Source organism: Mesocricetus auratus, unplaced genomic scaffold (assembly GCF_017639785.1).
Source record: "Mesocricetus auratus isolate SY011 unplaced genomic scaffold, BCM_Maur_2.0 Super-Scaffold_100014, whole genome shotgun sequence".
Taxonomy (NCBI): domain Eukaryota; kingdom Metazoa; phylum Chordata; class Mammalia; order Rodentia; family Cricetidae; genus Mesocricetus; species Mesocricetus auratus.
Window position 1 is genome coordinate 15,873,645 of NW_024429197.1, and position 15,733 is coordinate 15,889,377.

The window sequence follows — 15,733 nt, forward strand, 5'->3', positions numbered from 1 at the left end:
ACCACGCAGTGCCACTGTTCTGTAATTTTCGTGGCCTCTTAAGGGTTTGGAGGACAGCAGCTGCAGGAATAGGCCGGGCAACTGGAGAGGTTTTTTTGTCACCCTAACATCTCAAGAACATATGGTGCTTCTCGGAGCTACAGCAGGAAGAGTGAACAGAAATGTGACTCCCCCAGGAACCCCAAGACTTGACCAGGCACTCAAACATGGCCACTCCAGCAGTTCCCAGAGACTGTGATAACCCTGGGAGGGTTGGAAAGCTCAGAGATGGTGCCTGGGAACATCTCTAAGGGGCTGCTACATAGGCTCTAGTGTCATTCCCATCATGGATACGGCCTTAATGACTTCACATGAAAGCCCTCAGAGCCCTTGCCAAGAAGGTTCCCTGCCACCATACTCAGGCCCGCCAGCCTGGTGTCATTGCAGCCTAGAGGACACATAAGGCCACTGTGGCACTGCCACCTGGTCATTAGTGAAAGTGTCTTCCTACAGGCTTCCCAAAGCAGAGAGGGCTCTTTCTAGGACTCCCTCTGGGGCTCACAATGTTAATTCTTCAGTTGGAAATTAAGGAAGCAATGTTTTGGAGGCCACGTAATGCCAGAATAGTGGCTGCTGGCAATTCTAGTATCTCTGATTCACCACAGATTCGGGTACATAATAGGTACCCCCTACTGGTTAAATGCTTGTGCGAGCCAAGTGAGGAGGAGTGTTGTAACTGCCAGCGACCCATGAGGGGCAGTCTTCCTGCTTGTTTGTTTCTTTTGAGCTCATACACTGTACACCACAGGATGTAACAAGAATCCTGCTATCCTCTGTTAAAGGACAATTGCTGGAGGCCTGCTCAGCACCTACCTATAACCTCCCCGGAACTGCCCCTTCCCTCCCCTGGCCCCTGCATCTCTCCTGCAGTCTCTGATCACGTGCAGTGGCAGGAGTTCAGGCACTCAGTGTAGAGTTGATGGCTACAGTGGCAACACCATCATGTACAACACATATCTACTGACTCCCCGGTAAAAAGGCATGGGGAGACAGCTCAGTGGGAAAGCACTCCTCATGCAAGCATTAGGACCTCAGTTTTATCCCCAGAGCCCACATGGAAAAGCCAGGTATAGTGACATGTACTTGTAATTCCAGCACTGGGAATGCAGAGGCAGGAGGATTCCTGCCAGGCAGTCCAGTCTAATAGGTGAGCACCAAGCCATTGGGAAACAAGAAAACAAGGTGAGATGTCTCTGTGGACAAAAGCTCTTGTCACAAAAGCCTCACAATCTTAGTTTGAGTCCCACAAATCATGGTGAAAGGTGAAAATCTTCAACATTGGTGCCTCCACACACACACTTTTTTCTTTAATTAAAAAAAAAGGGCCGGGCGTTGGTGGCGCACGCCTTTAGTCCCAGCACTTGGGAGGCAGAGGCAGGTGGATCTCTGTGAGTTCGAGGCCAGCCTGGTCTACAAGCACTAGTTCCAGGACAGCCTCCAAAGCCACAGAGAAACCCTGTCTCGAAAAACCAAAAAAAAAAAAAAAAAAAAAGGATAAACCCTAAAACTGACCTCTGGCCTCCACACAGAAGTACACGTGCGCGCGCTCACGTGCGCGTGCGTGCCCACACACACACACACACACACACACACACACACACACACACACACACACACACAAAGGTGTGTTCTCCCCTCCAGGAAGACAGCATGTGCAAAGACATTACACTTTACACAGGCCTGGCTCCCCTTCATCCCCAAACCCCAGTGACACCTGAGAGACCCACACTATGACCTACCTTTTGTCCTCTTCCACCTGAACGCCAATGGAGTGGAACTCTCTTCGGCTCCTGTTCTCGGTGTCCGAGTCTGAGATTGTCTCCACCTGGAGGCAGGCAGCATGGAGGGGTCAGCGGCTGTGGCTAGCCAAAGAAACACTCGATCCACATGGAACTAGAATGACCAGAAGTGGCGCGCACCAAGCTAACTGGCAAGTCCCAAACAAAAGAGAGTGCAAGTATCAAGTCGGAAGCCACTGGGGCCACTCAGCCTCGCCAAGAGCATGGTACTAGGGAAAGGGCGATGGACTGTTTAGAGGCAGCCTCATCCATCAATGACCAACATGGGTCTACTTGCAGCTCAAGGAAAGTTGTTTGTTTGTTTGTTTGTTTGTAGGTCTGTATATGCAGAAGTCCCTTTTGATCTCCCTCCATCTGTTCCCAATGACACAGGGCAGAGTCTGACAACCGTACCTGCACCCCAATGGACGGCCGCCATTTCCGCTGCCGCGCTAGGCTCCGCAGCTCTTCCCGGCCAGGGATAGTCTTGATGATGAGCGTGGGGGGCTTGGGGCTGGCCCGGGGTGGCACCGGCGCCAATTCAAGGGTGCGTGCGCCCATGGCCGGGCCGTCCAGCCCGTCCGCGGAGCTACAGCGCCGGGCCGGGCCCTCTGCTGCGGTGAAGCTCTCATGGGCAGAGTCGGTGCTGCTCTGGGCGGTGATGGAGATGCGGGGTGGGGCCTGGCTTCCCGTCGGGATGGGGGGCGGGGCCTTTCTGAAGTTGAAGGCTGCAAAAAGGGATGCGGAGTGCAGTATGGAGATAGTGGCTCGTCATCCCCACAACCACGTGGTACAAAGGATCCTACGTCCAAGGACCACTTCCCGCCTAATCCTACCCAGAGAGGGAAGCAATATCTACACAATTGGCGGCCAGGAGCAGATACAGGGCACACTTACAGGAGCCGGGCCTCCCTGAGACAGAGGCAGGGGCAGCAAGAAGGGGTAGGCAGTCGTCGTCTTGAGAGCAGCCGGCCTGGATGGCCCGGAGGTAGCTGTGGCTCCGCATGCGGAAACAGCCGGGCAGGTCCAGGGCGTCCACGGCCTGAGACTCAAGCTCCCCAAACACGGACCCGCACACGGCCTCCAGCTGCTGGTTGAACTCCTCGCTGAGCTGGGGAGGGGACCAGGAGGACCTTTATTGAGATGCTGGGATAGTATGGGGTCAATTAGAAGCTTTGCTTTGGAGAACACCTAAATCATATAGCCAACCTGTGCGACTCTCCTCCATTTGAGGGTAGGACGTTCCCTAGGCCTACCTTGGGGCTTCTCTGATCTATTCTTCCTCTAAACACACAAACTCCAGCCTACACCTCCCTTCAGGGATGCTGTACGCCAGACTCCAGACCTCCACCTAGTCCCATCCATCCCTCAGCTATCCCTCACTTGACCCTGGCAGAGGGGACCAGGAACTAACACCCGCCCTCCAGAACAGCTTCTGGGTACAGATCAGGTTGCCGAAGTGAGCACTGTTTATTATTACTTTGTTGTTTTGCTAAGACCAAGCCCATTGTCACCCAGGCTGGCACCAGAACTCAGAGCAATCCTCCTGCCTCCTTCTCCCCGGTGTTGGGATTACATGTGTTCATCACCATGCTTGGCTATGAACTGATGAAAAGCAATAGTAGAGAGACCTTTGCCAAAAGGCAGGATGGGAACTGATGGGTAATGGAGCAAAGTTATTAACCTACAAGTGTCCCAAGCCTCTCCCTACTACGCATACCTACTAACTATAGCTCTCGTTAAACCCATTGACCACTGCCCTGCCCTCACCTTCATGGATACATCTATAACACAGCACATGGATATGAACTTGACTGTGGACTTCCACTCAGCTAAACTAAGAAGATCCCTACGTGGGCCATGAGGTAGACTCACATGGACTCAAGATCCACCACTTCCTAAAAGTGCAGCCTGGGAATATGAGGATCTGGAGGCCTCAGCTTGCTTACTAGTCCAACAGGAGTGCTAATAGCACTAGCTTAGGGCTACTGAGAGGACTGATATAGACACATAAGGCACTTGGAGCAGATTCTGTACAGTGTGAACTTCCGTGGCATGTGGATGTCCCAGAGCTACCTGGTAAGCACAGGCCAGGTGCTCCTAAGAACTACAACACTGCCATTGCTGGGCCCAAGAGCAATCCCCCTGCTGATGGTTGTGCAGAGGCCACTGGATGAGTCTTGGATGAGGTTCTCAAAAACATTCCGGGGGAGGCAACAGCAAGTACATTTGGTGACATCTCCCTGGAAGGATTCATGTCACCTCAGTGATCTGCAGTCACAAACCTAAAAGAGTAGCATGGTCCCTGGGTAAACGCAACTCAGTATTTCCCTAACCTGGGTTCTAGATCCTGTAGCAGTTAAGTTCTCAGCAACGGCTCTCCCGTGATTCCTGTACCTAGCGCAGTCCTCATCAAGACATCAAGGACAGCAGGTGCCAGGGTACCTCCTGAAGTGTGGGAGCTAAACTAATCCCGGGCTTGAGGCACTCCCCACCGAAGCTCTCCAGCCCAAAGAGTTCTGCCTGGAGCATAGGAAAGCTGAGCTAACTCTGGTATTCTGGGTATTCTGGGATTAAGCTGTTGGGGCCTCCTAGATGGTAGGAATCTCTGAGTCCCCCCCCCCATTTCCTACATTTACCTCCAGCCTTCTTCTGTATGTAAAGTATGAGGTACACAATAGATGCTCAATAAACATTGACTACTATTATAAACAGCAGCAAGTGTGTCTTGGGTCACGCAGACAAGACCACTCAGAATGAGAGGCCTCTCTGTCCCAAGGGTGGCAAGGCCCTTCAAATCCCGCCCACAGATACACTAAGAATGAACTCCATTCAAAACAGACAGAGTGAATAGGTAAAGGGAGAATAAGCAGCCCCTGTCTTCCAACAGGACTGACCGAGAGGTGACTTGATCCCAACCAAAAACCAGGACCCAAGGAAACCAGGGACAAACGCAGACTCTGAGGAGCCCGGTACACGAGCTGACCTGTAGTATTTATAATTGTCAAACATTAACGTTTTACTGTGAATGCTTTTGTTATCCCTATGTGGACTTCCACCCTACTTCTCCAAATACCCACTTGCAGGAGAGCTAACGGAGTCCTCTTGGGAAATGATGTCCTCAGCCTAACTTCAGCTTGAGTCAGAATCGACAACTGTTTCCAAGCACACAAAACACAGAGAGGAAAATACTCTGCCTGGATCTAATTGGAAATTGTCCCTGCTAGAGTTGATGGGTCCAGCTGGGGGCCGGGCAATATCCTGGACATGTGAAGGATGCTATTTATTTTAACTAACCTTTGTAAACGCCTCCCATTTCAAAGCAGTCTGCAACATTGGATGAAACATAACCAGCGTTGTTTTATATGCATAGCTAAGCTCACAAGAAAGCGAGATCAGTCCCCAGGGGACAAATGCAAAGAGGAGCCTGGGAAATCAGAATATGAACGGTGTGTGCCAATGCTGCAAACAGCCTGGTAGAGGCAGAAGGTTGGATGCCAGGGCTACTGGTCTCAGCAACCGAAGGTTTAAGTTTTAGCACCCACTCTAATGCCGGAGTGAGGCTTTGGGCCTGTGTCAAGCCCAAATGGGAAGCAGAAATGAGAACCTTCATAAACCTTTGATGATAATGTAGACTAGAGAAAATGCTATCAATCATCGCCAGAGGCTCATGACAAGGCAGTCAGTGTGTAGCTGGGATACCAAGGAGAGAGAAAAGGAGGCAAATCCTTTCTGAAGCTGTACAAACGACCCAGTCTTCCTACAGACTCGGGACTGTGTGTGCATGGGCTTGCACAGCCCAGATTAAAAATTAACATCAAGCGGTCTCAGATCAGGACAATTCTAACAGCAACAACCACAGAATGTATCCCAGGAGATCATGCCTCACTGAAGCTGCTTCTGTACAAGATGCTACAATGAAGCAGAGGTGACCTTGTCTACATGCAAGGTATCTCTAAAAGCATCCTTCATGGCACATACTTCCTCTGGAATGCGGACTAGACTAGGTAGTCTAAATTTAATGAATAAAATGTAGCAGAGTGGCTTCCACCTTAGTTTCTGACGCTCTGTCCCCTACCCTCCCTCTCTACCCTTGCTATGAGGGAGGTAAAACTCATCTCGCTGCCCAACAGCCATGAAGAACCCAAGTCTTTCTCAACGGCCACATGGGTAGGCAAAGAAGCAAGTCTTCCTCCAGTCAGGCTGTGAGATGACTGCAGCCTGGACATCACCTTGACTGAAGCCTTGTGAGACACCACGCCCAGGTACACTGGACTGAGCTGCACCTGGCCTATAGAAACCAGCAGATAAAAACTATATTGTTTTTAAGGCTCCGTGTTTGGGCAACTTATTATGTCACAGTAAACAACTAATTCAAATATGACATGAATAAAGAACTAAGTTGTTACTGAGTTAAGTCATCCAGAGCCTATCTAGGCATTCTGTTATAGCAACCAATGGTACCTTAGCTATAATAAAATCTCTTTTGAACCACATTGTGCTTTGTGGGTATGATTTTTGTTTGTCTCACTTTGTTTTGAGTTTTGTTGTTGATTTGGTTTGGAGTTCCTTGCTAGTTGTTGTTGAAGCAGGGTCTCATGTAGCCCTGGCAGGCTTTGAACTCACAATGGAGCCAGCACTAGTCTTGAATTCCTAATCCTCCTGTGTCTACCTCTGAAGTGTGCACACCACATTGGATAAATAATGTTGCTTTAAGACAAGTATCTCTATTTCACCTAGGATAGACCCAAAACGCCGGGCTCAAACAATTCTCCTACCTTATTCTCCTAAATAATGGGGATACACTTCACCCAGTATTTGAAAGTTCCTAATTTAAATGATAAAACTAGGCAGGCATGGTGGTGAATGCTTGTATTCCAGCACCTTAGGGGTGGAGGCTGGAGGATCAAGAGTCCAAGGTTATCCTCTACTACAGTTCAGTTCTATGCCAGCCTACATGAGACCCTATCTCAAAAAAAACATATCAACAAAAACAACAAAAACCAACAGAATTAAAAATACAGGCAAGAGTCGGGCGGTGGTGGCACACGCCTTTAATTCCAGCACTCGGGAGGCAGAGGCAGGCGGATCTCTGTGAGTTCGAGGCCAGGCTGGACCAACAGCCTCCAAAACAATACAGAGAAACCCTGTCTCGTAAAACCAAAAAAAAAAAAATACAGGCAAGAACTAAACTCTTGGCTGGGAGGTGCATGTTAAAGATTTGAAAAAGAACCCCAAGAAATTTCTAAAAACAAACAAACAAACAAACAAACAAACGACTCAGGACTGGAGAGTAGCTCAGAAGTTAAGGGCACTGGCTGCTTTTCCTGAGGTCCTGAATTCAATTCCCAGCAACCACATGGTGGCTCACAGCCATCAGTGGTGGGATCTGATGCCTTCTTCTGGCCTGCACTACAGGCATACATGTAAACAGAACACTGTATACATAATAAATAAATTTTAAAAAACTCAACAGACAGTGGTGGCACAACCTTTAATCTCAGCACTTGGGAGGCAGAGGCAGACCAGTCTCTATGAGTTTGAGGCCAGCATGGTCTACAAAGTGAGTTTCAGTATAGCCAGGGCTACACAGAGAAACCCTGTCTTGAAAAACAAAACCAGAAAAACAACAGGAAAAATAAAAGTGAAATTTAAAGCACAATTTATAAGTTAATAGTACACACACACACACACACACACAGAAATTTTAATAAGGTAACAATATCAAGCAGAGGGATGCAAGGAGATAAGAAACATGAAGGTTGAGATCCAGGGAAGCAAGGTTCCCGTCACACGTAACGGGAGCTCCAGATGGAGATGCTAGGAGGACTGTGGGGAAGGCAATGTTTTAAGAGATGGCATTGGCTGGGAATTCCCCAGACTTCCTCATGACTTCAGACAAAACAGAATGAGAACAACAAATCCTACTCCCCAGACAGCTCTAAAGACGGACACAGCTGTCAGAAACAACCATTTTGTCACTCTGCAGACAGATCAAAGGCACACCAGAGGGTGCGTATGTATCATGAAAATTACTAAGTTTTGGGTAAGAAGGCAGGACTCTGAGCCTGCTCCCACTCCCCAAGGCCCCAGTTCTCAGGGCCCCAGCACTCCTGGCCCTGTGCTGCAGGCTATCAAAATGGCTGCTGTGTTGCCACTGCCAGAGGGCCCATGAATTTGCAGCATTTATCAGGTACAGTGACAAGAGCAGGAAGGCCAGCAACAATGCTAGGCTGTGGGGCTAGCAATGACTGGCCATTTTAAAATGTTTCTATTGCTGCTGTATGTACATAATGTGTACGCACATTTGTGCCACAGGTGTGAGGATCAGAGGACAACCGTGTGTCATCAGTTTTCTTTTTCCATCTTTATGTGGGCTCCAGGGACTATACTCTCTGGTCACCAAGCTTGCAGATCAAGCACTGTTTGAACCATCTCACTGGTCCCGGCCTGGTGTTGTGTTTTTGTTTTGGTTTGTTTGGCTGGTTGGTTTTTGTTGTGGAGGTTTGTTTTTTTTATGTTTTGGGTTTTTTTTGTTTGTTTGTTTTTTGTTTTTTGAGACAACTGATCTTTTACAAAGGAGTCTGGGAATGCAACAGAGAAGGGTCTGAGAACCTATACACCGTTACCCTCAAGGGACCCTGACGGTAAAATAAATGAAAGCCAGAAAAGGCTAAAAAGCAACCACAGACTGAAAAGAGGAAACCTCACTGGCTCAAGGGTTTTGAGGACAACTTTTACCCAGTCTTTGGTCAAAACAAAGCTACGCAGACACTGGAACAATCTCTAGGAAACGAGCTTAAAAAGCAAAAGCAAAAAAAAAAAAAAATGAAGACATCAGAGGCTGCAGGAGAAGCAGATTTCACAGGTTTACTCCAGGAATTAACACAAATAAACAAAGCAAAAGCAAGCTTTGGGAAGTAAAAATAAGAGCCCAGAATTGTCACACTATATTACCTAAAATGTTCAGTATTCAACAAAATATTATGTCATACAAATAAAGAAGAAAGTATAAATGGTCTCAAAATGTTGGGTTTATCACACCCAAACAACAAAGCAGTTATTATAATCATATTCAAAGAGCTAAAGGAGCCAAGTTTAAAGACTGAAAGGCAAGAATGACAACAATGATTTCATGGATAAAAGTCATAATAAACAAATGGAAAGGAGAAGGAGGGGTTTAAACAGGGTCTCCTGGGTTCAGCCTCCACCACCTCATAAACCAGAAGGCATGATGTCTTGTAATCCCAGTCACTCAGGAAGCTGGGGCTGAAGGACCATAAAATCAGGACCCACTTGGGCTACAGACTGAGTTCGAGGTCAGACTTGAACATATTCCAAACTCCTTGTGTCAAAAAAAAAAAACTAAGAATTTTTGTTCAGATAAGCTCTCACTGTGTAGCCCTAGTTGGCCTTGAACTTGTTGTGTAAAACAGGCTAGCCTCTGCCAGGTGGTGGTGGCCCATGCCTTTAACACCAGCACTCAGGAGGCATAGGCAGGTGGATCTCTGTGAGTTTGAGACCAGCCTGGTATACAAGAGCAAATTCCAGGACAGGCTCCAAAGCCACAGAAACCCTGTCTCAAAACTCACCCCACCAAAAAAAAAAAAAAAAAAGGCTAGCCTTAAAGGAGAGCCTTCCTCCCTCCCTGGTGCTTGGATTTAAATGTACATACTACCATACACACAGAGAGAGAGAGAGAGAGAGAGAGAGAGAGAGAGAGAGAGAGAGAGAGAGAGAGAGAGAGAGAGAGAGAGAGAGAGAGCTGAGGATACAGCTCCATGGTAGAATATTTGCCCAATGTGTGCACAGCTATAGGCTCAATTGTTAGTAACAAGGCTGAGGTGGAGGGTGGGGGTGGGGTGGGGGTATACCTGGTAAATACTAAGAGGGAGAACATTTTCCAAAATCCATGAAAGGCGCAAATCCTCAGATTTAGGAAGTATACACACAAATGCCATAGCAAAAGTGCAGATGCCAAAGTCTAAACAAAATCTCAACAGCAACCAGAGAAAAATAGGAATTACATACAAAGACAGTCATGTTGCAGCAGACTTCTTAATATCAGACAATCAGAGGGACAAACACTGACTTGGATGTCCCCTAGTAAGCTAAATTACATCAGTCAGAGCTTGCTACCAACAGTCACTGGAAAAACTAAAGAACACTTTAGGAGGAAGGAATTCATCTAGGAAGCAAGAATGGCACAGAAAAGGGCAGACGACAGAAGCATACATAGCTTAGGAGTGATGTGTAAAAACTAACAGGACCTGGGACTCAGGCAGCAGAGGCCATCCTAGCATGCATGAAGCCCAGGGCTCCATCCACAGGACTTCCTAAAACCAGCCAGTGTGTACAGGCCTGTCACACCCACACTCAAGAGCTAGAGGCAGGAGGATCAGAAGTTCGAGATCATCCTCAGCTACACACTGCATCTGAAACCAACCTGAGCTACATGAGACCCTCATGTAGATCCTAAAGAAAAAATCAAATGTCACATGCCCTCCCCCACAAACACCCTCAAAATCGACCAGATGCCTAAAATATAATGCAAGAGACATTAATTTTGTTGTGATCTTGGATTAGGCAATGATTTTATTTAATATTAAGACAAATTTCCTAAAAAGAAAATTTCATGAAATATACCTCCATTAAATTTAATGTGATTTATTGGGGCCTGGGGTGCAGGTCTGTCATACCAGTTGCTCAAGAGGCTGAGGGAGGGAGGAGAATAGTAACTTCAAGACCTACTTAGAGAGATGGTGGTGGCACACACCTTTAATCCCAGCACTCAGGAGGCAAAGGCAATGGGATCTCTGAGTTCAAGGCCAGCCTGCTCTACAAAAGTAAGTTCCAGAACAGTTCGAGACAGAGAAACCTGTCTCAAAAAAACAAGCAACACTCACAAAAAAAATCATTTCTTAAAAAAAAAAAAAGAGTTCTGGGGGCTGGCAAAGGTGAAGGAGCCTGTCACCAAGCCTGATGACTTGAGTTCAATCTCTGGAACCCACATGATAGAAAGAACTGACTCCCACAAGTTATCCTCTGACCCCCACATGCACACATTTAAGGACACACACACACACACACACACAAATAAAAATACAGTTTACAAAGTAAAAGCAGAGGGATTCTTGGGATATAACACAATGGTACAGCACATTCCCTGCACACGTAAGGCCCTGCTACTAGAAAGAAAGAGAGCGCGTGCACGCTGTGAGGTGGCAGAGCGGGTAAAGGTGACTGCTACCACCAGTCTGATGACCTCAGAACCCACGTGGTAGAAAGAGACCACAGACTCTCCCAAGTTGTCCTCTGGCCTCCACGTGTGTGCCGTAGCACACATGCAGTCAAACACACACACACAAATAACAAATGAATAAACCTAACAGTGACAAAATGTCTCTTCTTCAAACGAAACGAAAACACAAGTCCCTCCACAGAGGAAAGCACTGTAGCTGACATCTTAACACTACATTTCCAGAATCTAGACTCAGGAAAGTAATGTTTCCATGTGGGCACTGGGGAAAGAACCCAGGGCCTCATTAATGATGGGCAAGTATTCCATCAACGAGCTAGAATCACTCTCCTGTCCCCAAATGAATTTCTATTGCTTAAAAAAGAAAAGGACGAGGTCATCAAAATTAAAGTACCCTCAAGACTTTGCATTATTCAGAGCGAGAGTAGCAAAACTTGTCAGCTTCAGACTAAGTCAAGTCTGCACATTAAAATTACAGGAGTAACCATAAAGAATAAAATAGAATACGTGACTGTCAGGCCAGCGTGGGATTTGGCAGAGAGAAGAATAAAGCAAACTCAATCAATCCAAAACGGCAGCAAAGGAACAGTAAAGCACCAACTCTGCTGGGTGTGGTGACAGAAAGCTGTCATCAGCCCTCAGGAGGCTGAGGCAGGAGGATGGTCACAAGTTCAAAGCCAGCCTGGGCTGCATAGCAAGTTATAGGCCAGCCTGGGCTACCCAGTGAGACCTTATCACAACAAAAATGAAAGACAGACTAACAGACTAACATAAGGGAAGGAAGAAAAGTATCACCTAAAAAGCTGGAGAGACCTGGGAAGGATGGCTCAGCGGGTGGAGGCGTTTGCCACCACTCCTCACAACCTAAGTTCCATCTCTGGGATCCACATGGTGAAAGAAGAGAACCAATTCTTCCTCTGTGTTGTCATCTGACCTCCGCACATGCGCCCCAACATGCACTAACCCCAGCTTGACAAATGGAAGACTTAGAAAGTAAGACGACAGAAATAAACACAAGCATATTAGTGATCACAATAAATATAAATGTACAAAACTCTCAGGCAATTATCAAATGGATATAAGAGCAAATCTAGTCATAAACTATTTAAAAAGACATACCTGAAACATATGGGACAAAACACTTTAAAGCCAAAGATGGAAAAAGATGTTCAAGGCAAATACTAAAGAGAAAAACCCACTCAGTAGGAAAAGCATCGTTGGAGATAACAGGGCAGCATCTCTGGCGCTTTAAGCCTCTCTCTCCTCTTCTGTAGAGCAGAGATTCTAAGTCACACCTCCAGGAGAAATATGCCAAGTATATACACTGTTAGATAATGTAAAGTGGGAGGGAGAGAGAGGGGAGGGGGAAGGCGAGGAGTAGGAAATGCTTGGAATGTTTAGATTCAAATTTCAGAACAGTTGGAAAAGATATGAAAAAAAAAAAAGAAAAAAGAAGAAAGAAGTGAAGAGTGGCCCAGGCAGGAACAAATGCTAAAGTCCTGAGGCCGACGTCTAACTCTGCTGTCTGGGGAGGCGTGGGGGGAAGGGCGCAGCGGCCGTGTGGTGGACCAAGGGAAGGGAACAGAGTTAGGGGATAAACAGAAGGCAACACTGGCCAGCTCATACAGGGCTTTGTAAACCCCAATAAAGCCCTGGGTGGCTTCTCTGAGCAAGCCAAGGGCTCTGAGAAGAAAAGGCTGTAGCTGTATTTTTAAATAATTGTTCTGCCTATACTGACAGAGAACGAATCTGAGTCAGGACAAACACAGAAGACCAACAAGAAGGCAATGCAACAGCCCCAGCCAAGGCAGTGGGGACTTGCAGTATATCCAGGGAAGGGTGGATGGGGCCTGGAAATACTGTGAACAGGACTGGCTTAAGGACTGAAAGATATGGCATGCATAGCAGAGAACAGTCTGACTTCATGGACTGAAGGTATAGTTATGTGATGGAGCCTATGTAAGCTCAGCACGAGTATATCACTGCGTTCAATCACAGCTCCGGAAGGAGGGAGGGAGGGAGGGAGGGAGGGAGGGTAAAAAGACCAAAAAAGACTGACATTCATTCGGACCATAAGTTCTAGAAAATAAAACCTCCATTATCTGCAAAGGCGATAGCAGTTGGTGGAGGAGGAGAATGGGGGTGTCTGCACCAACCATCCAAGTGTGTTTCAATACACAGATGCATGCACATGCCTGACATCTCAGGGAGGCTTTGGGCTGGAGATACACATCTGGGAGTCAACAGGCTCTCAGTAATATTCAAAGCCACAAGCCTGGATGAGATCACCTACAGAGCAGGTGTAGAAACCAGAGCAGGGACAGAGCCCTGGAAAGCTCCAGTGGTGACATCCTGAGACATCCTGAGACACAGATAAGAATTAGCAGTCAGAGGGAGGTGGAGAGATGTGGTGTCCAAAAAGTCACCAGAGAAAAGTGTTCCAGAAAGAAGGGTCATCAATATGTTAGCTGTCACCAACAGTCAAGGAACGCGAAGACTGGGCATTAACTAGTGGCACTAGGAATAGAGGCTGGTTTGACGCAGAGAGACAGCTATGCCAAATCAGAATCTGATTCAGGAAATGGAACAAAGGAATGGGTTCTGAGAGACTGCCGAGGCTCACAATAGGAGCCAATGGGCCGTCTTCTGCATGGCTTTTAGCATTGCTCTCCCTAACCCCCCCAGCAAATAGTAAAAATAGCTAACCTTTATTGGGCACTGGCCATGTGCCAAGAATGCTATTATGATGGCTATTTTTTAGTAGGGAAGGAAGGGGCTCAAAAGTCATGTAACTTGCCCCAGGTCACTCAGATGGTAAGCAGTGCAGCCTCTATTCAACCCTCTCTCCCCTACATTCAAATATAAACTGCCATTACCTCCAACTAATGAAGAAGGCCTACACTGAAGTACGGAAATCACTCTATTCGCTTGTACCCCAGAATGGCCTCCAACTTTCTAAGTAACTGAGGATAACCTTGGACTTTTGCTGTCTGCTGAGACATCCAGTTTTATGCAGCACCGAGGATCGAACACAGGACTCTGTGACTGCCAGCCAGGCACTTTCCTAACTGAGCTACATCTCCAGCACTGGAACTCTATCTTATACATCATCAGTTTGGGGCCAGTTCTTTGTGTTTGAATGATACTTTCTACTGAACTCCCACAAATCCCCTGAGAGTTACCTAACACTAACACTGTCTTTTGGCTTTGTTCCTTTGAGATTAGTCTTACTATATAGCTGAGACTGGCCTTGAACTCATGTGCCACTTCACATGTGCCGAGATTACAGAGTGCTGGGATTACCAGCATTTGGCGTCGTTTCTGGTTTGGTCTATCACTTCAAAGATGAGGAAACAGGTGCAGAAAGGGAGGAAGTGGAGGTCATGGCAGACTAGGAGACTTGCCCTCTGCTCCGTCCTGTCTGTCCTGTTTGTGCTTTTCACTTAGGAGTCTGGTGCAGTCCGGCCTGGAGAGGGCCAGGGAGCAGTAGAGAATGATGCTGTCCTTCTACAAACGCTCACCACTTTGAGCACACTTGATGGGTTCTTGGGGATTGGCAGCCCAAGAAGGTCTGGAAGTCATGGGCAGGCTTTGGGGCTTCCCCAGAACCAGGCTTGTTTTCCCTCCACGGACAGACTCACATTACAGTGTAGAAAGAGCAAAAGGTGACTTCCCTTTCCTCCCCTTCCCTCCATGTATACAGGGCCACTCCCTACCTGTCCAGTTGTGAGGGAACGGCTGTAGCCAGGGATGGAACTCCGGGGATGGATCCGGGGTGGGACACAGCAGCTGAAAGGCAAACAATCGTCAGAGTCAGAATGGGAGTGTGTCAGGAGGTGGAGAAGGGGCATGATGATATCAGGACCCCTGACTAGGTTCTGTACTTCATAACCCCCACCCCCACCCCCCACCCCTCACCCCCGCCGACAAAGAGACTGCCCAGGAGGCTTTGGGTAGGAGCTCTCTAACCCCCAACAAAAGAAACACTAAGACAGAGACCATGACTCCATATGGAGCAGAACAAGCTAGACTGTTGAACCCTAAGCAGAGCTACCCATCCCAAACCCTCTACACACAGTCCCTGCAGGAACTCAGAATCATCTCCAGCACCCCACCACCATCACCATCCTTACTTGATCCTGGCTGTGTCCACGCTGGAAGAGCGGCGGGAGGCAAAGCGGCGAGCAAGCGCTTTGGGAGACGTCTTGGGGCTACCGTCCGAGTCTCCACTCTCCTCATCCCCCATGGCTTTGATGTAGCTGCCGCTCCGCATCCTGCGGCAGGGGATCTCCCCATCCTTGCCACCCGTGGGGTAACCCCCCCAGTCATCTTGCGGCACCTGCAAGGACAAGGGTCTCTATCTCTCAGACGCGTCACCTGTCAGTTAGGAGGAGAGGGTATTCTTCCTTCCACCGCCAGTGGGAGGCGCTCTGCCATGCTGGGGAGCAAGCCACACTGAAGAGTATACACAAAGGACCTAGAGGGATAGCCTCAAGGTGTTCCTCTCCCTTGTGGGAGCTGCTGCATCATCCTCCAGAGACCTTCAGCCACTCAATAGAAAGTCAGCTACAGAGCCTAAGAGTGACATAACAGATGCCAAGACGTTGAGGGCCATAGGCCTGAGTGGCTTGTCAATCATATCCCCATATGAGCAGTA

At 47.8% G+C, this 15,733-nt stretch overlaps 1 protein-coding gene across 3 annotated transcripts in view; it reads right to left on the reverse strand.

Annotated features, from left to right (window-relative positions):
* The window catches only part of Dlgap3 (DLG associated protein 3), a 65,695-nt gene that overhangs the window by 19,308 nt on the left and 30,654 nt on the right, over positions 1–15,733 (reverse strand). For all 3 annotated transcript variants that reach the window (XM_013120224.3, XM_040756603.1, XM_005079461.4), the window contains exons 4-8: positions 15,210–15,415; positions 14,793–14,865; positions 2,715–2,928; positions 2,232–2,545; positions 1,779–1,864 (exon numbers count right to left, since the gene is read on the reverse strand). In XM_013120224.3, coding sequence (XP_012975678.1) covers positions 1,779–1,864; positions 2,232–2,545; positions 2,715–2,928; positions 14,793–14,865; positions 15,210–15,415 — 893 coding nt within the window. The remainder of the gene's footprint in view (positions 1–1,778; positions 1,865–2,231; positions 2,546–2,714; positions 2,929–14,792; positions 14,866–15,209; positions 15,416–15,733) is intronic.